A 23,682-nucleotide genomic window follows, 5' to 3' on the forward strand; every position below is an offset into this window, starting at 1 on the left:
AGAAAGTTCCCGAAGTGTTTTCACTGAGTGCTGCCTTCCAGGCTGGCCACACAAATAACAACATTTGAGGCAGGGGCGCTGAGAAGAGGAGACAGTTTCTGTTTACGATGTGAAATTGCTCCCGAAATGTCTCCAGAAGGCGGCAATGAGTCTCCCCTTCCCTGGTGTGTGCTTGTGGTCCATGAGGCAACAGGCAGGCAAATGTCCTACCAACGTACCAAACTGCTCCTCGGTCAAGGCTTAGGATACAGATTTGTTAAACTCAGGCCTTCTGCTGAGGCAAAGTCTCTCAGCAGGGCTGTGAGCACCATGGGCTGCAGCGAGTGCTTTTAGCAAACACAGATAATAACTAATCGCAATTACCTTCAAACGTCCTGGTTGGAACCGGCTGCAGACGAACAAAATTGTTGAACAAAGCACCAGCTAGGCAAGAAAACAACAAACCAAAACAATGGAAAAAAACAATACCTCTATTTAGAATAAAATAATACATTTTAAAATATGTTTTGCTATCCAGATCCAATAGAAATACTTCCCAATTAGAATATCCCTTTCGCCATGGGAAAAATACTTTTGTAATTTCTGAAAACAAGTTTCCACTTGGCAAGTAAAAAACTCTTACAGCTTTTCAAGGCCCTACACATACCTTAATACAGAGGTGTGCTTTTATCCTGAACAATAAATGTAACCGCCAAATCTGCATTCATATTAAACCACACAGCTGAGAACTGTGACAAACACCAGAGGAAAAAAAGAACACCGTTTTTGTGCCTTCCACCATCAAGACGAATGTTGTGTTCTGTTTTGTTGTCTTCTGTTTTTTCAAGTTGAAGGGAAACAAATCCAAATCTTAAGGATAGATGTAACACTAGCATGCAATAGGATTGTGTGCAGTTAGAACAGTTACGAGGTCTGTACGTAAAAGCATTTCCAGTCACTGGATTCTTTCTCCCCGATAACTACAGATACTTAAAACGTTTCACACGATATTTTGGATTAGTCGTACAAATCAGTTCCGTGGAAGGACCAATGACATTAATAGTAAACAGTCAGTGCATACTGGTAGTAAGCAGCGCGCAACACTTTACAGAAAAAACAATACTAGGCCTACAGGAAAAATGACAGGTCTTCCTGGGTGGTACGGGAACCTGCTGTGCCTTTACAAGGGTACTCTGCAGCCCATGCTCCTAAGGCCATTTGCAAAATTTACCCCTGTCATTTCTGTGATGAATCAGGCCTTTGTTCTTTTCACTGATATAGTGGTTATGATCGTCTATAGGTGTCAGTGCAGGTACGAGAGTGCAGAGCTGAAAAAGCAGGATCTTGAGCAGTTTTAAAACGCAGTTTTAAAGTTGTAACTTAGCTGGTAAGAAAAGTCTCCTCCCTTGATGACAGTCCAGATTCTCTTCCGTCTCTATGCCACAATAACTTACACTTGACACGATTGTTTCTCCACGGTGGACAACGGTGGGTAGTGGTAGTTGCTATTAGGTCAGCTCTAATAATTTATTCTCCAAGCTCACATGTTAAAGAAAATCTACTACTATGTCCTGATGAGTGGGGACCTTTCTTCTTCGGTACTCTGCAAGAGAGAAATTTTAACACAGGAAAGTTAAATGTGGCACATCACAGAGCTTCCACAGTTGGGAAGCTGGATTTCTGAAACTCCCGACAGGAAAGGAAAAAGCTTGTCTCCTACTTCTACGTGCAGTTTCATGGAGGAGAACCAACGCTGTGCTGGGGAGGTGCTGGAGGGTGGATGGCAGCTTTGGCAGGGGCAGGCACTGGGCTACAAAGAGCTGTCCCAAATTTGCTTACTCCAGAGGATGGAGAGGATTGAGGCAAGTGGAAGAAAAGGGCCAGGATGTTCTCCTTGCCCCCACTGGAGGGCAGGATGCTGCCATCTCTAAGGACAGCAAGTGAGGTGAGGCAGGAATTAGGCCTACCAAGATCATGCTCTGCATGCCAGTGGGGCCAGAGAAAGCTCACGCTGCAGGATTCACAGTGTGAACAGTGGGTAATGGGCAAGAAATACAGTGAGACACATCCTGCAGAGAAAGCAGTCCTCCTGGAAGCTGGGAGATACGAGGCAGTGATGGGGCAAGTTGTTGATTAGTAGGATATTAAGGATGCAACATAAATGGGAAGGCTCAGGTCGCATCTTTGCAGGGCTGTGGAGCAGGTTGGGAAAGCGATGAAAGGAAGGAGGGAATCTGTGTATCTGGAGGTGCGGTGTGCTCAGTTCTGGGCACTGCATCACTGAACTGTCAGGGACATCCCCCAGCCAGAGGGATTTCAGCAAGGACTCAGCACGGCAGATGTGCTCATTCACAGGCAAAATAAAGGCCTGATTGCTCCGTTCCCGTGGCACATTCCAGATGATGAAAGACCATAACCACCTTGGTGGGAGGTGGATTGCAAACAGACCTGTAACTGGCTGAGTTACTCTTACATCTGCAGGAAAAGCAACAAAAGTAACAGAGAAAACATGAAACTGAGGTGTCACTTGGTCATTTTAATCACTGTGTAGCATCCAGGAACATCCAAGAGGGCTGGTATGAAGCCAGCACATAGGGAGGGGAAGGAATGCCTGGGGCAGGGGCCTCAGGCAATGGGACAGTTTTGATTTTCTAGTTGAGCCTGCCAGAAATGTGAGCAAAAGAAAAAGGAAGAAATGAACAAGGAAAAAGGACAAGGATCTGCTGTAAGGGAACCTGAAGTATGGTCCTGAGAACCCCTGCTCATGAAATGCTTCCTGGGTGCCCAGAGAGAACTGCAAGAGTGAAGCAAGAGAGACAGAGATCGGTTCCTCAAAGCTCGAGGAAGGAAGGCTGAGGACTCTCCGCCACTGCTGCCACCACCATCACACCCCTACCCAGCACTGGGTCCCATGGACTGAGGTGAAGCACAGACACAGCACAGCTGGGAGCTCTGGCAGTAGGCATAATGGTGCTTTCTCAAGTGGTTTTAAGAAGGTACTTAGCCAACATCATATAAGCGAGACCACACTAAGACCACAGCAGCTACAGGGAGAAAACAGCCAACTAGAGTACCCAGTTTGTCTCATCTGAACCCTACTGCCTTAACTGTTCGGGTGAAGTTTGAATTTCAGCATTGCTAACTAACAGCCTTAATGCCAGCATGTCATTTTGTGACAGAACCCTTCATAAATAGATGTACAAACTAGCACTGTCTGGATAAAACTATCTGTGTGCTGTTGTCTGTAAAAGTCAGCTGTTCTTTGGTCATGAATTTGCATAGCGGTTCAGAAGAATAATCAACTGGCATAAGGCAATTGTTTCTGAGAACACTGTCCAATTGCCTGTGATTTAATGTCCAACAAATATGGTGAACTTTTGCATCTCACCCTTCAGGGTCCTCTAGACAGGCTGATTTTTTATTTTTTTTACTACTATCAGCAAGGGAGTTAGGCACAGAAGCTACGACCTGCCTTACCACGTTCCGTATATTAGCTGCATTCCTTTGTTTTCATGCATTTATTCTGAGTCTATTAAAACTTCCCCTCCCTAGAAAGGTCATTTTAAACAAAAACAACACATAAAAATGTTTGTGTACAAAAAGATACTGAAGAAATAAATCAACCAAAAGAAAATTAAACACAGACTAACATACAGTAAGCAAAGTTGAATTAAAATGCTACTTACCTCTTCACTTACTCCACGGGACCTGCACACGAGCACAATAAAAATAATCCCAAAAACAATTCCGATAGCCATGATTACAAAGGGGATTCCAGTTACAACACTGGCTTCCAGCAAGACGTGCTTGAGTTTGCTGGCAGATGCTTCATCAATCAGAACACTCTGGAGCAGAGAAAGATGAAGAGAGAAGAAAGACTGATTTCTGTCCGTCTTTATATTAGGCCATTTTACCTTTGTGAGGTGTAGGGTAACAACAGTTCCACAGTTCTCCACCTCTGCTTCATTGCTTCTTGATATACCTTCCCTCTAAGAATCCTTAGCTCTCCTTCTCTGGCCAGAGGGATAATCTGCTCTGCATTTCTAAATGAAGTAGTGACTTTGAATGCTCAGTTTAGGAAAGCAATGATATGGACCTGGAGTAATGGCATGAATCATCAAAGCTAGAGTGTTCCCTGAATCCCTGAATCCAGTGAAGGCAGTGATCCAACTACAGCACAGACTGTGTTACTACTGCATTCATAGAGGTCTCCACACAAAAAGATGTGATCCTGCAAGCCTTCTGCCTCTTCCTTGTGGCCAGTACTCTGCAATTACAAAGCCCACCTGACAGTATTTTCCAGAACTAAATTTAATGCAACGGTCAACAAACAGCAAGAAGATATTAGTACGAAACAACAGCTTCCTACCGTCACTATACAAAGCAACAGGAAAACATGCACTTCTTTCCTGGCTAGCTCGAAGACGGTATTTTAGCAAGAATAAACATGCCACAATGCTGCAAAGAAATAACATATTTACCTCATTTAGATACATCACTGGGAAAATTAGTGTTCGGATGTTGCCTGTTTCACTGTGTAAAAAAACAACAATAAGAAATGATGTTTTTCCAATTTTCCAACTTGAGGGTTCTGAAGACAGATTATAATACAACAATGAACAATGAAACTGTCCCCAGAGAAACTCTAGACTTGATTTTCACCTCCCCACTCGAGCAGAACAATCTAAATCTTCAAAATGCTAAATAATTTCTGTTTTGGGATTTGGTGGCGAAAGAAAAAAAGGGATCCATAAGAGGCTCGTTAATAACTTACTGAATGACAGATTTGTGCCAGTCAGCAAGAATGCTAAGCTAAGCCGATGTTGAAGGTTACTCATACTTGTAAAACACAGAAACTATTGTCCACACAACATGCACAGAACAGTAAAAATAAATAAATAAATAAATAAAAGAAGTTTGGCACACATGAAATAACAGCTTGCTCTTGAGTTGTTTTAATGCAACAGCTCCTGGCCACTAGAAAACAAGGTGAAGAAACACTGACCACCCCATAAGGATTGGGGTAATTAAAACACTTCTTTTTTAGTTATAATATGTGGCAAAGCTGTGCCAATAAGCTGAGTAGCTGCGTAGCAAGGTTTGCTGTATGGACTGCCTAAGTCTCAGGACAACGGTTTCTCGTTATCGTACCAATGCAGTCGCCAAGGCAAGGTCTTTCTCTCTACCTGACCTAAGCCCTCCCCTCAGAATTTTGGATAGGACTTGCTGGCTGTTTTGGGACAAACCACTTGATTTTCTACTTTGAAGGGATTATTCCTTTTTGTTTGGTTTTCACGTGGATACTGCTGAGAAGTGATGGCATTTGCAGTATATATTTTCTAAAAGCTGTGAAGAGTAGGATGGCATGTCCTCACTGCAGTGAGCAGCAGCTCTCCGAGCTCTAGCCCCACTCCATTGTGGCAGACCCTCTCTTGGAGTTGCATCAGTGTAGTATGACTGATGCCACCACAAGCATCATGTGTAACTTGTCTCCAGCAACTTCTTTTCTTGAATACTGTCTTTACTCTGCAGAAGGAACTGTAATAGCCACTTCGTCTGTGATTGAAGAGCGTACTGCCAAATTAAGATTTGACTAGATTTCTCCCTCTCATTTTCTCTCTCCAACCAATATTCCATCTGAACACTGCAGACAACTTTGTTTTGAATATCAAATCAGGTCTGAGATATCCACCCTGCAGCACTTACAAAAATTCAGGTAGTTTTCTGACATGAACATTGATCTGCATCCGCTTGGCTGCTTGAAGGACAAGCCCTGTCAGCTGGGGAATAGAAGAAAGCAGTTAATTATTATTAATATTATTATTTTTAAAGAGTAAGCATGAAATAGTCATTAGGAGAATACAATGTAACAGCTACACTGATGTGGACTTGACAAGGCAATGTAAGACCCACTTAGGGTTATTATTTATTTCCCTTCACCAAGGGAAGGTAATCTTGCAAGATACTCTTGTATCTCATATGTCCAGATTTCAGTCTGCCTCTGAATTAAGTAGATGTGAAGAGGCTACAACAGAAACGGAGGAACCCACACTTAAGCTACAGAGTGATCCCCTTCTTTCAGATCTAGCTGTAGTTTTGAAAAAGGCTATCACCTACTGCTGCTTGTTCTAGTCTCATTACTGTGCGAAGACCCTGCCGTCTCACACAAAAGAAACAATTCTGTTTGAAGGGTGACAAAGAGATATCAACCACAATGAATGGGATTGAATGGCCATAAAGGTGATGAGAATGAAACACTTCTCACAATATTGCCACTGCTATAGTAAAGGTTGCAAATGGATGCACAGAAATATGTTCCTTTCTCAAGTAGCCAAATTTAGTCTGTGGGGGTGGATGGAAGCGAGGAGTCACAGAGCTCATTTTACACTAATACTTCAAAAGAGCTGCATAACAGAAAGAGCTTGGCACCAAATCAGGTGTCAAGCAGCATCTGCACTAGATGTTGAGAGAAACTATGCAATTTCCTCCATAGCAGCTTGATGAGTCAGACTCCTCTCCTTCTGTAAACTGGGGAGGTAATGATCTTGCTCTGTCCCTTGACCTACCTTCAGATGTGTGGATCTAGAGTACAGTGTAAAATCACAGCCCATCAGCTGCAAGCTCCTTTATTTCTGACATCTCACGGTGAGATTACCAGAAACTCCACAAACTTCCATGAAAGACACAACCACCATGCTTCTGCATCTCTCTTTCTGTGGCTCCATGCCATCTAAATTGAGTCCAACATCCACTGAGTATTGATCTGCTCTCTTAGTCCACATACCCAGCTTCTTCAGCTTGGGGAAAATACAGTCAGGACAATACCCCAGTGGTTGGGATGGCAGGGTGAGCAGGAAAGTAGCCTCATCTGCCTCTCAGAAATACTTTAGCCTCTTCATTTCATCAATACCAGCCTGTTGGCATCTCTAATTTCACAGGCATGATAGGAAGAGCATTTTAATTCCTGTTATCCAGTAAAATTTGCTCCATACAAGCACATTTGAATAGTTCCATGTAAAATAACACAGCTTTGATGAAGTCAGTGAGACTACATCGATGCACACCATCCAAGAAGGTAACCTAAGCCCATGAGCTTGGATTTGACTGCATTACCCTTTAAAAATGGCTGTACTTACAGGATTGATGTCCACAAATGTCTCATGATATTCCTTGGTCGGGTGCATGCCCTCTATGTCCTCTATAAACTTTTGCTCTGCTTGGTAAAAATGTGGGGCTGATAGAAATATGGGAGCACCTGGAATGTGAAAACAGAGAAAAATCACCATTTAAGAAAAGAACAGGATTTGAGAAAGTCTTTGAGGAACTCAAAACTCTTTGCACTGTGCTATTTACACTGTAAAGGCAAGTCCATTCCGGGGCTACAGAATTAACACTGATGCCCAGTCCTTAGAAGAAGCCAAATTTTCCCTTGTGCAGCATCAGCACAGCTTCATGGCTTGCATGCTGGTCTTTTCACTGGTCATCCAACTACACAGACATGACAGCTACCTGGATAAGAGCAGACTACAAACGCCCAAACTGTTCAGTACGGATCCTGGTACTCCCTTCTGATTTCTTTGATTTTTGTCATTGCTGGAGCTGATAAAATCTCACAGGAACATCTCCCCTCAGATACATTTCCTCATTACTGCAGTTTAACACCAACCAACCACTTGTTGGTGACTGGTTTCACTGAGTACAGTCACATCCCTGTAGGCTTCACCAAACTGTCCTCATTTATTTCAGTCAGAAAGGAGAAATATGTTGCTGCTGATATCCTCCCAGTCTGCTTCCACCCCCTGGTAACATACCTTGCTTGCAGATGCTGACGTTGAGGACCCCAGTGCCAGGGCAGTTCCCTGGAGGCACACAGAATCCAGCATTGTCTGGGTTAATGGTGGTGTTGGCAAACACCATAGGAGAGGGCACAAAGCGGTAGGTTGGGATGCCTGCAACGCTTCCTGAGCTGTCATACACCAGATAAAAAGATCTGCAAGAAAGAGAAGCCAGACCCAGATTTGTTAGTCTTGAGCATATGCTAATATCTGCTGCAGATGTCTCTTTGTTGATGCCTGCTTATCTACTTCAGTTTACAGTAAGCTGCGGCCTTGGCCTAAGCTCATTCCAGTGATCTTCTGTGTTGAATTCTTCTGTGTTAAATTCTTCTGTGTTAAATTTAACGGGCTTTTGATCATCACATACACACCTCATCATTCTGCTGCTGCAAGAAATGGACAATCCTGTGCTAACTGTGCTGCTCTAGGGATACTGACACCTGCCTTCAGCATTTTGGGGCTTCAGCCATGTCCCCGTGTTCCTATTATGCAATGTGTGAGGCACTGCTGGTGCGTGCTACTGGGAGGGACAAGGCAAGGAACAGGGTTGGGCAAGACAGAACAGAGGGGAGGCACAAATTTAGCGAGTCCTGAATTTAGCATAACACACATCCGTATTGATTTAAATAGAGAATTTCAGATCATTTTCATTCTCCACAAACAGGAAAACTTGGAAGGGAGGAGAACAGCAAGTGGAACATAAAGAAGGAAACACCATGTTTTTTCTTTCTGAATATTGCTGCATTTTAAATAGCACTGCTTTAAGTCACACATCTCTGAAGAAGGCAATCTGCGTTCTCTAAAAAGCAGAACAAGGGAAGATTTTGGAGAGAAAGAAATTTCAGGCAAGGTTCATAGAAATCCTCTTCCCCTCATTACAAACCTTGCTAGACAGTCCAGCCTGTCTTTCCAGTCATCTTTCAAATTTGCACTCTATCCTTCTTTACAAATAACACATCCTTAATTTGATACAGATTTTATTATTATTATTATTTTATTTATTTTATTTATTTTATTTATTTTATTTTTTGGTTTATCATCCTTCATAGCACAAATGAATACTGAACACCAACCCTGCTAAATAAGACAATGGAAGGAAAAATATTAGCCTAACATAAAACTTTAACATCAATGGACATAAATGCTCTGCTGCAAAGTCTGAGTGATGATGTTTTCCTTTTCTTACCTGCAGAAATCAGAAGAGAAGATATAAATATTCTCATCTTTGCTAATCAGTGGGTGAAAGGATGTTCCATCTGTTCCGTTGATCATGTTACATGACTTTGTTGTCCACCAATTCAATGACCTGAAGAAAATGAAGCAAAGAGAATAAGGGTTAAAAGACCTCTGAGCAGTGGTCAGGCCAGCTTATGGTCTGAGCAAACAAGAATCAGACCTGTACAGTGCTACATCCTATTGCCTCAGCTCTGCTAACAACAAGGGGCATTAGGATGGGTTTAAATTGCATTTGTCTTCTCTTTAAACTGGCACCAGGCAAGTAAGAATCCAGGGAGGTGTGTCAGGGAGGGTAACTGGTGCCATGGAGCAGTCAGGGGTTCAGAGGTGAGTGCCCACAGCAGTTTGTTCTCTAGGGGCAGGGGCTGTCTTCTTTTCATAATTATATGACCCATACCAAAATACTGGAGGCCTGGTCTGAGCTAAGAGCTGCTAAGAACTATCACCATCCACAAAATAAATGGACTTTTTTTTTTTGTTTTGTTTTGTTATGTAAAGAATGTAAAGGTGAACATTCTTGTTCAACAAAAATGTGGAAAGTGGCAGATTTTGACAGAGGCCTAACCATAGTGAAAAACTTACTCTTTTCCTTTCCATTCCACAATCCTTGAGAAGTTAAGGTAGTTCCTTTCCCCACTTAGGAAAACATATTCTCCATCATCAGTTCCATTCATCTGCAAACAGATACGTAAGTTTTTAATCACTCCTGACTGGTAACAACGGGGAGACAGGAGACTGAGCTGCCATCACTACAAATCCACCACAGGAGTGATGGACTCCCCTGCGGTAAGTGCAAATCATTAAACTCCCCCTTGAACATAAGTGAGGTGGATGTGACTGTGCTAAATTCTCACCCCTCCCAAGTGAAGGGAATGCAACATGAGGTTAGCCTTTTTTACCCGTTGAAATTTGCCACTGAAAAAGCAGTTTAAATAAAACAAACACACAGAAACAAAATAAACCCACAGAAAATAATTTGGGTGCTGTAGGTATCTCTGAGAAACAAGGAGTCCTGCCAGCCCAAGGTGACTTACAGAGATGCTGTGGAAGCCAGGAACGGCTACAGCACAGAACTAAACTAACATGTGATCTCAATTAATTACTGCGAAGGAAATTGGTCAGGAAATTTTCTGATAGTTTGCACAAGTGGTGCCAAAAAGGCCATGCTACTCAAAGTGAGCACAATCAACAGTGGAATTGTTTACATCCACTGTTGAAAAGCTTATGCATATTTGACACAGGGAAGTGAGATAAAACACTCGCAGCTGTGCCACAGGCCAGTGCCTAAACACAGCCAAATTGGACATGGAACATCCTTTTGCCACCTCTGCAGCCTGCCTCCTGGCCTCAGCCTTGGAGCAACCTTCTCTACTGGCAGGTGATGACAGTTCCAACTCTGTAGCAATGACATCACCCCTAATTTAAAGCACCCAAAAGTCTCCTATGCCAGTTACCTTATTAAAGAAACCAAACACTGGATCGATCTCGGGATGCAGAAGATGAATGGTTGACAGCAGCTTGTCCTTGTAGCCCCACAATAATTCATGCACGGTGCGAACTGTGAACAGGGATTCTTGGTATAGGAGCAACAGCACCTCTGTGGCAAACTGAAGAGAGGTTGCCCTGGTCCACTCCATTGCAGTCTGCCAGGGGATTGGAATTGGGGAAAAATGGTCAGATTTCATGTAGAATAAATAATTACAGCTGCATGCAAACACAGACACACACATTTCAGCATTGCACACATTTGAATTGTATTTTCAGTTTCACTATTTCCACTTGCGGCAAGTAATGTGCTGACTAACAGGTTCCTCAGCTATTCTCCTCCAGGGATGTGCTCCTGCAGATTCCTGTTCAGCTAAGCATGGGCACACAGCTTGGTTCTGTGCCACTGACATTTGTAGGCTTAAGAATGCATTTAAAGTGAAACATGCAAAACTGCTTTCTAAGCAGCTTGAATTTCACAGGTATATTACAGCTGGAGATGCTCTTTGAATATCAGCCTTAGGAAATCATGGTTTACATTTTGAAAAGCGAAGCTTGTAAGGATGTGGAATTTCTCCAAAGTGCAAACAATACCAAAAGTTATTCCCTTTGTAGTAATTTTGCAACATGTATTTTAAAAAAGGCAAAAACAAAAGAAAAAAATATTCCTTGGGTGAAGGAAGCTGTAGTTCTTCTAGTACAGCCTGTTACAGTACATCACTGTCAAAAATCTGAACGAGAGATAATACTTGCTACCACTCAAATGCCTGGGAGGAACTGTAAATACAGTGACTGTATTGTTTGCAAGTTGTAGTAAACTGTGTTCTATCTAATGCCACATACAGAGAATGTATGTATTCATTCATAAAATCAGACAGACATTTTTAGAAATGCCAGGCAAATTTGAATGCACCCTGTAATTGAAGTCAATTAAACTAGTATGGAGAGTAAAGGCGTAGTTACACAACCAGCAAGTATTTGGGTACTGTCTCATTTGCTTTGCAAGGTATGACAGCTGTGTATCTGCCTGTTCTCATGCTATCCCTGTGCGAGACCAAAAATAATGGTCTGCCTCTCATCACCAGAATGAGACTGTCTTTGCAGGGTTGCCTCACCTAATGCAGACCGGGGTGCCTGTCTTAATTGTAACTTTATTCTCGCAGCACCTTTTCATTCAGTGGTATCTGAAACCTTTTTTTTTTTTTTTTTTTTTCAGTTTGTGATGCAGGGCTGGAGGCAATTTTTGCAATTTTGACCAAAATAACCCCAACCAAACAAATATTCCAAGCCTTCTCATTCAAATGTCTGAGTTCCTCCTACGTATCTGAGATCACTAACTCCCTAATTTCACTTGGTCACGAAAACCCAACAAGCCTGATTTCTTCTCATCTCTTAAGTGCGTCAGCTCTCAGCGCAGGAATGTGGTACTAACACTCAGAGGTGTATGGGGAAGGAAGAACATAATAAAAAAAGTCCCACAACAGTCCAAACCAAAACTGAATGCAGTTTCTGCCTCAGACATAAGCTGCCTCTCTAGTTCTTCAATCACCTTTATCTACCACAAAGGGAGAGACAGTACGGAGTGACAAGCTGTAGGTGTAAAGTGAGTTAGGATGATTTCCAAGCAGGAACTGAGGAGAACTCACCACTGCAGGAACATTAATTGTTCTGATGAGATCCACTTCAGGGTCTCCAACTGACTTCTGAGGCTCAAATACATATGTCTTTGGATTCAGAGCAGATACTTTGGTGCCATTGTCCAAAAACTGAACGTGCACTCTTGGCCTGTATTCTCTGAAAAACAAGAAAGTTTACTCTGTAAGCAAGTTAAACATGTACAAAGCAAGTTAAACATGTACAAATGACATTAATTGCAACTTGTGGCCATTCTACTGCTCTAAGCACACGAAGGGGAGGATTTTCACATCACTGGCAGTTGGTCCATTTTTGCTGCTGCTGCTGTCAGCAACACAACTCCCCTTTGTGTCAATGTGAGCTGAATTACACCTCACAGGGTACTCCCAAAAATGCCACCCCACGCCCTAATTGCACTTCATATTTTTACCTGGCCTTGAAATACCTCCAAGGAAAGAGAGCAATTTCAAACAGTACAGAAGGATTTAGAGACACTATATATAAGACTTTTGCCTCTTTCCTGCAGGCAAAATTTGCTCCCAGACAAAATAAGATGTAGGCTTCACCTACGTATCACTAACCTGACCTAAGAACCTACCAGAATCTTTCTGCTGGTGTCCATGTACTTTGCAATAGGGCTTCTGGGCTTATGTGTGACTCAACAACAGAACAAGCCTCGTTTTAGCTCTTCTCCTTTAATTGTGAGGTGGCAATCCTGGATGCAACAGAAATTCAACTGATTTTTTTTTGCCCTGAACTGCTCATGGGTTTGGAGTTTGCTTCTGGTACTGTCTAAGCAACAAAACAGACGAGCTACAAACGAGCAACAAAAAGCTCAGGATTGCTGACAAACAAGTCCAATTGGCAAGAAACATCAAATGCTACCTGCTGGCCTAGTAAGGGAGTCAGATCTTAATCACCCTGAAGCACATGTCATAACCATAATCCAGTGCATTGCCAGGACCATGTTCCAAACAAGAACCACAATTCTGCAGAACTGGCAGGCTTAGGTTCACAATGAGACACATAGCAATCTTCAGCAATCCAGAAAACAGCAGTGGCAGGTTGTCTTCTCATGGTGTGATCCTTTTGGCATAGGAGTGAGGTGAAACAGACCATATTTCATGAGTCCACATTCAGTCAAGAGTTTGTTGACTTCTACATTGCTTTGCCTCCGGAGTAAATTTTAACTCTCAAGATGCAAAGGTGAATTATTCTGCAAGACCCTGTGCTGTGATGTTCTTCGTTCATTTCAGATCCTAGATGCTATCCTGGCTGCACTAGATCTAGTTAATGCAGCTTCATGACTGGCTGTATCACTCTGGTTCAGCCTTTCTAACTTAAAGCAAACTGGGAAGGCCCATGAAACTATTCTTCTTAGAAATCAACCATTTCCCACCTCCCCTACAAAAACAGTGTATCTACTGCTCTTCTTCTCTCCTAGGAACTCCAGCTTGCTTTGGAGTTCACATCAATTTACTCTATAACCTAGGGCTTGAACTGAGGGGATGGGAATGGACAGTTGTGAAGTGCCTTACCTAAAATAGGCCAGAGTTAGCCTGAGAAGTTTCTCCAAATCTAAAAAGTCTGCAGAGGAAAATAATACTCCCCGATTAGGGACACAAGGAGGAGGATCTCAGATGTTAAAGACAAAAAACTGTTAATGTGTCCAAGACCAGAGAATATCCAAGTGTTCTTTAGAGCTTGTCAGGAAAGCAGCATGCACTTCATAATGAATTATTTTATATATTGCAAATATAACTTCCAGGATTTAAAAAGACAAGCACTACAGCATTTCAGGTACAGAAACTATGTCTGCACTAACTGGGTTTACAATTTATATGGGTCAAACCTATGAACTGTTTGAAGCTTAACCATGCAGTATGTACATGTAGCTGTCCCACCTCTTCTCTGCCACTCTTAGACTTTTTTCCCTGTCTGTCAGGGACGGTTCACTTCCAGCCTTTCTCCTCAGTAACCCATTTTATAAAACACTGAGTCATGCACTTGATTTTGGAGCATTTTGGATGTTCTGCTACATACTAACCTGGTATTTATTCTGTGGCTCTAGCATGCAGTATGTCTGCAACATCCCTTCCTTCTCCCTCTCCTCCCATGCACCTCCTCTCTTTCCCCACCCACCGCTGACAGCCTGGTACACTCAGCAGCAGCAGCTAAGCAAGGATTAAAGAATCTGCTGGGAAAGAGCACTCCATCTTTTTAACTTTGCTATTTCTTCCATCAGGCAGAGCGCAGCACAGTCGAATCCTGTTCGGACACGTCAGAAGCGGGCAAACCAAGCGAGGCAGGAGCGACAGAAACACGCAGGGCTGGAAGGAGCAGCCTGCCTGCCTCCCTCGGCAATAAACAAGTCGGGGAGCGCCTGCGTCGCCCGCCCCAGCCCGATCACATGCAGCCAGCCTGTGGTGTGTGCTGCAGGGGAAGGCTTGCAGCGAGCCACAAAACAGCTGCTCAGGCTGGGCCTCCCCTCGGGCACGGACCACGCCAGGCAGCCCCGTCCATCCCACAGAACTCCTTCATGGGTAAGGTGCAGCTTCACAAAGCAGGCTGTGCGTGACGCCTGGAAGATGCTGAGGAAAGGGGAAAAAAGGAGCTAGAGAATGGGAGTGCAGAAAAGCAAGGGCCTGTGAGGTTTCATGTAGGTCTTTTACATCTAGAAGCAGCCCTGTTTGTCTTCCTGCTGACTAATTATCAGCATTATTCTACACCGACCTGAAGGAAAGCTTGGGAACTTGAAAGCTTCTCTATCTTTTCCCCACCTCTACCAGTTTATCTAATAACAAAGTAGAACATGTAGTTTGCCAAAGTTAAACAGGCACGGCAATGAAAAACAGAGATGGGAAAAGATTGAGGGCAGAGGGTGAAGCAAAACTGAGCTGTAGGTGGAGAGGAACAGCGTGGGAAGACATACTGCAGAGGCTGAGGCAGCCCGAAAGGCTCTCCCTTTTACTCTACAATATTTTTTAAAATACTGACAACCAGATCGTGATCGTTCTGCAGCTTAGGTAGAGACAGCTCCTTCTGGCACTGAAACTGGTCTGAATGAATGTCTGACCACTGAGACTGACAATAAGAAACCAACATTTTTGCCATGGTTCTCCTACCTCCATGAGTTCAAATACTGTGAAACCTCCTGCTACAGGACTGCTCCTGGTTTTACACTGCTGCGTGCAGTGGAGCAGAATGAAGCTCCAAAGGAAAACTTGTTCATAAGGGGACCAAAACCTCTCCACATGCAGCAGACTCGGACTGCTCAGCGTGGAGCCATACCATGCAGAAGGAGTCATGGAGGCTGGATAAGCTCCAACACTGCACGTGGCCTTACTGAGTCCTTCCATCTGCAAAAATAGTAGATATTTCTGAATCTAAGTAGTGATGGCTGGTTAGGGGAGTTCCCTTTAGTTCCACTCTGTAACTAGCTTTCTGTCCATGTTTTTAATGATATGAATTGTGCAATTTCAACTAGGAAATAGTTTCTCAGTGAATCACATTTTTATGCAACACTTCTCTCCGCTTACATCTCAACCAGTCACTGCCTTTTCCCTCACAAGACAGCAGGCCATGATGCAGAGAACTTCCTCTCGGTTCAGCAGCTGAGGAGCAGCAGCAGCACACAAGCAAAATCTTGCACAGAATTTAACAGAAGACCCTGGCTGAAACCAAAACTGCTTGCAGGCTGTTGCTGTGTCAGCCTGGTTGTACTGTGCAGGTGGTGTATGACCATTCTCAGTTGAATAAATTTTCAAGCCCACATTAGCAGCTAGGTTTTCTGCTAGAATGGGATCCCAAACATTCTGGATCTCAGTTCTTTGCCTCCTTACACACAACAGGTTCAGCGAAATGTGAACACAGTGAAATGGTCCTACCGGTAGGTGTACGGCCCTTTTTCCTCTACAAGAGGAGTAGCTCCTTGAAGCACTTCTAATGGATTTGTCACATTAAAAAAGTAGAACTGCATGTAGACTGGTGGAGGAGGATCTTCCCAGGCTTCAAAGGTTTCTGTGCCATTTTTTAATACTGTTCCCTGAAACATGAGAAAGACAAATCAGCTGTTAGTAATAGATGCTGAATAATATTTACAGGAAAGAGAGGAATTCTCTGTCCTCAGAACAAGGACAAGCAACACCATTGGAGACCCCAACTCTACAAATACTTTGTGTTTTACTTTGAAGCACCTTACTAAATATCAACAAAATCAGGCATATGCTACGATGCTTGCAGCCTAGGGGCATACTTCTGTGGGGATTGTTTTTCTGCTTCTTCCTACAAACACTTCTGCCTGACATTTTTCAGAATGAAGACTTATCAGCTGTTACACAATGATCCTCTTGCACTTTCTATATGAACAAAAACCTAACCCGGTGTGAAACACCACAAAATATATCCACATTACAGATAGAAGAAGTGGAAACCAACAATGTGAGGCCAAGCAGTCCTAAGAGAGTCATCTGAGGAGGAACAAGGCCAGAAAAGAAGCTTAGATTCATTGTGGTTATGATTTCTTTGCCTACAAATGTCACATTCCAGTATAGCTGTAAGATTGTCTCCAAAGCAACTGGACTTCATTTCTCAGTAGCCTGGGAGGAAAACCTGTAAGTGATAGAAATTTCTTTCATTTAGGCAGACTGGGATTCTTGCTTTTCTGAGGTCTCCGAATAGGGCAAAGATTCTTTGTATTCAACACAACATGGGTCTACAAAACAGGAACTGCAAATCATTATTTTATCACATAAGTACTTGATTCAATATTCAAATGTATCTTCATGTGGCTCTATTAGGAACACGTAACACAGATCTCAACTCCTTATTTTATTACCATTTAATTCTAGATAAAATTTACTGCAACTATAGAAGCATCACCACCACCACCACCAAAATCAAAGCTTTTCGCATGTTTTTAACACTGTTACTGCCAGTGTTACAGTTAAGAAAAAAATGGCTTGCAGAGTGGAATTTTCAGGAATAAGTACAAACAAAACTGGATCTTCGAAAATCATAACACTAGTAGGCGGAAGAAGGGAGGGGGAGATAATTTGCAATTAAATGGGTCTCGTCAACACTTGCTCTTTTTATTCTTCTGAGAAAACAAGTCAAATATTGTAAGTACAAAATCAAAGGCAGGACAAACTGGCCAGCTGCCACGTCTTGGTTACTGTTTATGGGGTCTTAACTTTATCAGCTACAGGACTATCAGCTACAGCCTCAGCATTCATCCTTGGCCTTCCCACTGAAGGAGCTGTTTTCTCTGCATGAAGATTTTAATTTTGAATGATTAGATAAAGATAAGACCTTTTAAAAGAAACACGTATTGGCAGGAGCTTGGAATGGCAGCAGTATTCCTGAAAGGCAGTGGAAGCCAACCCAGCTGGTAATACTCTGCAGTTGCAGACTGCTTTCCTCTGAGAATTGCAAACCCTGTATTCTGTGAACACCACAAAAATAATGTTAGGCCTGTTTCAGGTGCTTTGTGCATTTCTTTGGAACTATCAGCATCTCGTATACACCATTTCCTACACAAACCAATGCTTCTGACCCTGTTTTCTTGCAATCTTATGCCAAGGAGTTTGTATTCAGACAGAGCCTGCATGAAGCTGGTTTGTAGGATCAGGAACAGAAAATCTCACTAAATCAGGCATACTGTTTCCATGACACTACCAGAAAGGGCTGGGAGTGACACAGCAATGTATTTAAGATACCTAGAGATAACTGGGATAGCTTTTCTCCATACGCAAATAACCACAGTACAAAGTCAGGGGTTTCAGAGGTCTGATGTCTGCTCCTTTCCTAAGTTGTGTACAGCTCACATTTCTCATGTGCATGAAATACATTTGAGCATAAGCTTGACACCGATAAAAAGACTAACTCTTGCCTGTCTTGACCTTAACTCTCCCCATCTAGGAATTTGTACTATTCCCCAACAACTAGTAAGCGTATTCAGGGCACCTGTCTGCTGCTCAAATTGCTCTCATATGAGGCAATTAAAGCGGAAGATTATTACTCCCTCTAAATTGTCAACATTTAAAAAATACAAGTGCACCCCAGACAAATTAATTCCAGTTTTAGGCTCCAGTGTATCCTTTATGAGAGGGATGACATTTACCAGGTGCAGGGAGGTCACTGCCCCATGCCACTCTCCTGAGCTAGACCAAAAAGAAGCTCCCCACCTTGATGACGAATTGCCAAATGTAACATCAGTTTCTCTCATGCTATATACATGTACTTATGCACCAGACTACATGCAAAGAGCATTAACAGGAAGGGAATGAGGGAATTTTTCTCTGGAAAGTCCGCATAAACGCAGGTTCCTAGGATTTTGAAATCTTGTGTGATCCCCTGGGAGATGGCTACAGAGCAAAAGGGTAGTGAAACCAAGTCATCTGGTGATTTATTTGCTGGATCTGCGTAACACTGCTTGGATCTCCCACAGCAATGACAGTGTATTTTTAGCTCTGTACAGTAACAACACCAGTTGTAAACCCAGATTCACAAACTTCTGAGCAGGACTCAGATACACTGCCATGAAATTCTCAAATAATAAAATACGGCAAGCTCTTTCCTTCAATTTTTCACCAAATGGTATCAGGGGCATTTGGGTCTGCCACATGATATTAAACAGCCTGGGCCTATGAGAAAAATACGTGCACGGTTTTTTTAAACAAAACATATGTCCATGTCCCTCAGCTGGTGGCATTCTGTTGAGCTCTGCTGACTGATTCACAGAAGAGTAGGATCTGATGTTACCGATTTTTTTTTGTCAGAGGCTGTGGTCACTGCTAGGTTAGGAAGGCTGCAAAATACTAGATCATAGGACTGCTGTTTAATCTGAAATGCGTGTAAGACACAGCCCCACTGCAGTTATTGTTGCTGTACTGCACAAGGCCTTTTCTCTTGATACACTTACGTGCAGAAACAAGACATACAGAGTATCCAGGAACCCCATGTCAGACACTAGTCCTGCAGGCAGTAGCCCAGGGAGGCCTCAGACTCAGAGATCCTGTCTCATGGAGACACAAAGGTGCACCAACTGCATGATCACCACCCAAAACCAGTAGATAACATCATGCTGTGTCCTCACTCAGCAGCACAGCAGAGACTGCTGCTTCCACGAAAACATCTGCCCTGCTGACTTATTTATCAGGCCTGAATTTGCACTGGTTGCATTCTCTGATGTTTCCTTGTCTTCACAAAGAGGAAAAAAAAGGCAGTTTATGCTCCCAAATGTAATTGCAATTGGTGGTGTTGATTGGAGTGGAAAATGATGCTGGACTTTTTTGTAACTTGTACAGAAAATTAAATATATACATATACTTTTTTTTTTTTTTCCTGGAACTGCAAAATGATCTAGTTCCAGGACATAGTTTTATACATCCATTTGTCACAGAACTTAATTGCAGCTTCTTAAAAGGAGCAATAGGGTAAACCTTCAGACCAACACGAGCAGACTTTTCTGACCCTGCACTTCAGGAACTGTTCAAAAGAAGCATCTCAACTCATCATTTGTCTAAGCCACCACAGTCTAGTATTTCACATTAAACAAAACCTACAAATGATCAATACATAAAATAAATCAAGGGATAAAATATCTTCCCCAAACTTTTGGGCCCCAAATACTCCTGACAACCCAGCTGTGGACAGCTGGCAGCAAAAGCCCATTGAAATTTCAAGGGGTTAGAAGACTAACCATTTTCTAAATTTATCAGTGTGCGGCATGTGGCATAAGCAGAACACTGGAGGTAAAGGCACAAGGGCTGACTGCCCAACTTTCACATTAGGTGCATAGCTCAAGGGTTGTTATAGTCATACACTGCACGCTTATGGCAGTAAAATCCATAACCATATAACAAATATATAGCATAAAGCAAACACTGCTCGCAGCTAGGAAGGCTTTTCACCTGTGGGCAGCTATTTTACTCTTGTTCATTCCAGGTTTTTTTCCCATTATTTGCTGTTATTTCAGGTGCTACCGCTGGTAACTAACAGACACTGGACAAGATGGACCAGTGGTGCTGGAAAGGATGCATCACACAAATCCCCTGGTTCAAGCCGGCCCATCCTCAATGCTGCATAGCTCCTGGGTTTGGACACACAGGTGCTTCAGCTGGTCCATAATGCAGTCATTCATTTCAATTTACTTCACTATCAGTCAGCACTGCTGGGAAGTCTTCAAAGCAGCACGAACTACTCCATGCAAAGGACAACCTCTTTCTGCAGAGAGGGTGTGGAGGGTAAGAGGGGCCAGCATGAAACTCATGAGCACAGGTGACATTTCTTGTCCACTGCCTTGGACTTCAGAGCAATCAGAGAGCTCAGAAAGCTCTAGTCTTGTTACACTGCAAAGGCAAATTCAGATTTGTCTATTTGCACAAGATTTTCTAAGCTGCACACATGGTTACACAAGAGACAGCAACTTCCTAGGCCACACACAAATGAGAAGAAGCTCATGTGGGATAAAGCACGTGGAAAGCAGCAGAATCAGCAGAGTGACTGGGAGGGAGCACGCTGCTTTGGGGCTGAGAGCTGTTCAGGAGGGTGTCACTGGGAAGCGCAGGGAGCAGGATGCTTGATCCTGTGCAATGGAGATGCATGCTAGGACAAGCTGAAAAACACTAAGCAGGAAAAGACTGAGCTCTAGGAACTGCATCCTGCATTACTGAAAGCTCTGCAGAGTAACTATGAAGTTACTCTTATATAATCAACCGTTAAGGGTAAGGAGTTGTGTAGCTAAGAGATAATACGTGTAAGGAGGATCACACCTAATTCCTGACAGTCCTACACTGTGCTGCCAAACCATTTCTTTTTACCCCACTGCTCCTGTGGTGAGAGCATGAAATAGACTTGAAGCTCTAACTTCTGCTGTGATGCAGCGGCTGACAGACTCCTTTCCTGCAATACAGGAGATGGAGCTGTAGATGTCTACGCAAAGCTGCGCTGTTTGGCTTGCTTTGCACACAACTTCGCATACACAGACGTTCACATCAGTTCGCATCTGGCTTTCAGACTGCCTGGAGAAAGCATGAGCTGACAATCGGATGACTTCAGGATAAACCACCCATTCCCCATGCTGTGCTCCAGCAGGGCAGAAGCACTTACCTGGGGACAAACCCTGCAGGAGCAGCTCCCGAGGAGCAGCTGACACCCTGACAGGCTGCACGACACCTAGGGAGGCCTGGTTTTGGCTATCCCCTAAACTTTAGGGATACATTTCAAAGTGCAACTTGTTTTAAACTGACTGCCAGCATAAAAATGCCCTTGTTAAGCCAAATTGGTGTAAGATAACACAATACAGCTTCTCTGTTAGGAAACGCTTACTGTCAATACCTTGAGGAAAAGCACAGCGCATCGGTTAGGACATTACGGGGGATAAGCAGACTTCTGTCACCAGTTAGACAACAGCACTGGTTACATCACATCATTTGTTAGCACTCTTGGTTTCCCTGTCTGAATAAGAGACAATACACCTCCGACTAGGCAGATCAGTAATAATTTACATGCTTCACAGACATTTTAAAGGAAAGAGCTAATGACAAATGCTTCAAGTAGGGGAGTTTCTAACACCATTGGAGTTGACCCTTTTCAGTGGACCACCATATAAACCCAAAGGGCCAGCATGAGGAACAAAAGTTAAAGCAGCCCATGAGCAAGGAGGGCTCTGCAGTCGTAACAACGCCAGGACGGGGGCTCCCCAATTTTGCTGCAAGCAGCTGTGAGCAGTGGGGTGAAATGCCCCGATGCCACCACCCAGCCCATAGCACACCTAGCGCTGCACAGGCAGCAATAAATGGAGCAGCAGCACAAGCCACTGTCTGAAAGCTGCAAGAAATCGGTGATACAGATGGTCGAAAAGGAGGCAGGAGGGGTGCTTTAGGTGTTCCCTGCTCTCCCTACGTGTTGCTGCTCTGGAGCGGGCCCCTCATTACAGCAGCTGCCTCACAGCCAGCAAAGCTGCCTGGAGAGGACTGATTTTTACTCATATTTGCTGGATTTTTGCCCAGCCCTGCCCGAGCCCCCACCTGGGGGATGCTCCGACCGTCACCGAGCGCGGCTGAGGCGCGGAGGGCGCCTGGCAGCGCCAGCCCCCAGCCCCTTCCCTCCCTCCCTCTCCTCCCGGGGTAACCTGCGGAGGGGAATAAACCCCTCAGGAGGGACCGTGAGGGCGGCGATCGGGCCGTGCTCTCACCTGCTTCACCTGCAGGTCCACCACGGACTGGAAGACGTGCGCCACCAGCAAGGAGATGCTGGCGATGAGCAGCGTCAGGGCCAGGACCCCCGCCGTGACGAGGCACAGCGACTTCATGGCCGCCGCCCGGCCGGCAGGGACACAGCCGCCACCAGCACCGCCACCACAGCCGCCGCCAGGCCCCGGGGCCGGGCACAAGGGGCGGGCGGCTGCCTCGCCACGCCTGCTGACGGGCCGGGAGGAGCCCCCGGGCCTCCCCGGGCCTCCTGAGACCGGCTTCGGCCCCTCAAGGGCCGGAGGGGCTCGGCTGGGGGCTGGGGGCGAGGGGAGCGGGCGTGCCGCTGCCCGCCTGAGGCTGTGTGGGGTGGGGAGCGCCCCGCTCGCTGCACCGGGCGGGGAAGGGGGAAATGAGTCCCGAAAGGGTTTGGTTTGTTCCTGCTGGCAGGAATTCCCCGTGTCTGCTCGGGAGGGACCATGCAGCAGTGGTGTTTCAAAGGTTCTCTGGAAAACAAGCAGGAAAACAGCTGCCCCCCACCCAGGAAGATGGTTAGGGGAGAAGTTACAGGGAACAGAAACTGCCTCTGGAGTGAATGGGGCTTCACAGGGATCAGCTTCTACCCTAGTTCAATACAGATCAGTTAACCCTCTCATAATAAATAAATTGATGTATGCCTTTCTCCGTTAAAAGACAGCAGGCACTACTGCTCCGGCCTCCCACCCAGAATCACTCCTGGAGCACTGCTAGCAGGAGGGCAGAGCACCCACAGCAGCGGCTTTCCCGGCACCTCTTTGCTATGTGCCCTCCATCCCAGCCTTTGTATGTCACAAAAGGAAGGAAAGTCCATGCAAAAGGAAACAGTCCTGCTGCTACCAGCGCTTTCATTTCTGAAGTCATGAGCTAGTTCCCTCTCCTCCCACAGCCGAATTGTGAGGCTAGCAGCTTGCCATCGTCATCCCGGTTCAAGTTATGTCGTCCCTAGAAGCAAGCAGGTAGACCATCAGATGGGCTTCCTGTTAAAATCGACTGAATTGTCCTTTATAAATATTATTTCCTGACATTTTAATTGCTGGGGACTTGGTTATGTTACTGTGCCGTTTATTTACTTATGAAAGTTTATGAGGTCACCCTTCACAACTGTTTGGGAAACAATGACTGTGGTTCCCCTCACATGGTAGAAGGATTGTTCTGCCAGCAAGTTTTAATTTAGATTCCCACTCCCAGGTGGTGCTTTTCACTCAGTTTCATCAACATCTCTCCAAAAAGCAAGCAAGAAAGTAAATATAAGAATCCCTTTTGAAGGTTAATTTGACTAC

At 44.3% G+C, this 23,682-nt stretch overlaps 1 protein-coding gene across 1 annotated transcript; it reads right to left on the reverse strand.

Annotated features, from left to right (window-relative positions):
- Nucleotides 1-458: 458 nt before the first annotated feature.
- Nucleotides 459-22,594, reverse strand: SCARB2 (scavenger receptor class B member 2). The gene is made up of 12 exons (XM_082758650.1): nt 22,369-22,594; nt 16,058-16,215; nt 12,182-12,329; nt 10,505-10,693; nt 9,633-9,724; nt 9,001-9,120; nt 7,791-7,969; nt 7,116-7,234; nt 5,686-5,759; nt 4,461-4,512; nt 3,666-3,824; nt 459-1,582 (listed from the first exon to the last, which is right to left on the reverse strand). The coding sequence occupies exons 1-12, from the start codon at nt 22,483-22,485 to the stop codon at nt 1,544-1,546; spliced, it is 1,446 nt and encodes a 481-aa protein (XP_082614776.1). The 5' UTR covers nt 22,486-22,594; the 3' UTR covers nt 459-1,543.
- Between the last annotated feature and the right edge of the window lie 1,088 nt (nt 22,595-23,682).

The sequence above is a fragment of the Aythya marila genome, assembly GCF_965140915.1.
Source record: "Aythya marila genome assembly, chromosome: 4".
NCBI classification, from domain to species: Eukaryota; Metazoa; Chordata; class Aves; order Anseriformes; family Anatidae; genus Aythya; species Aythya marila.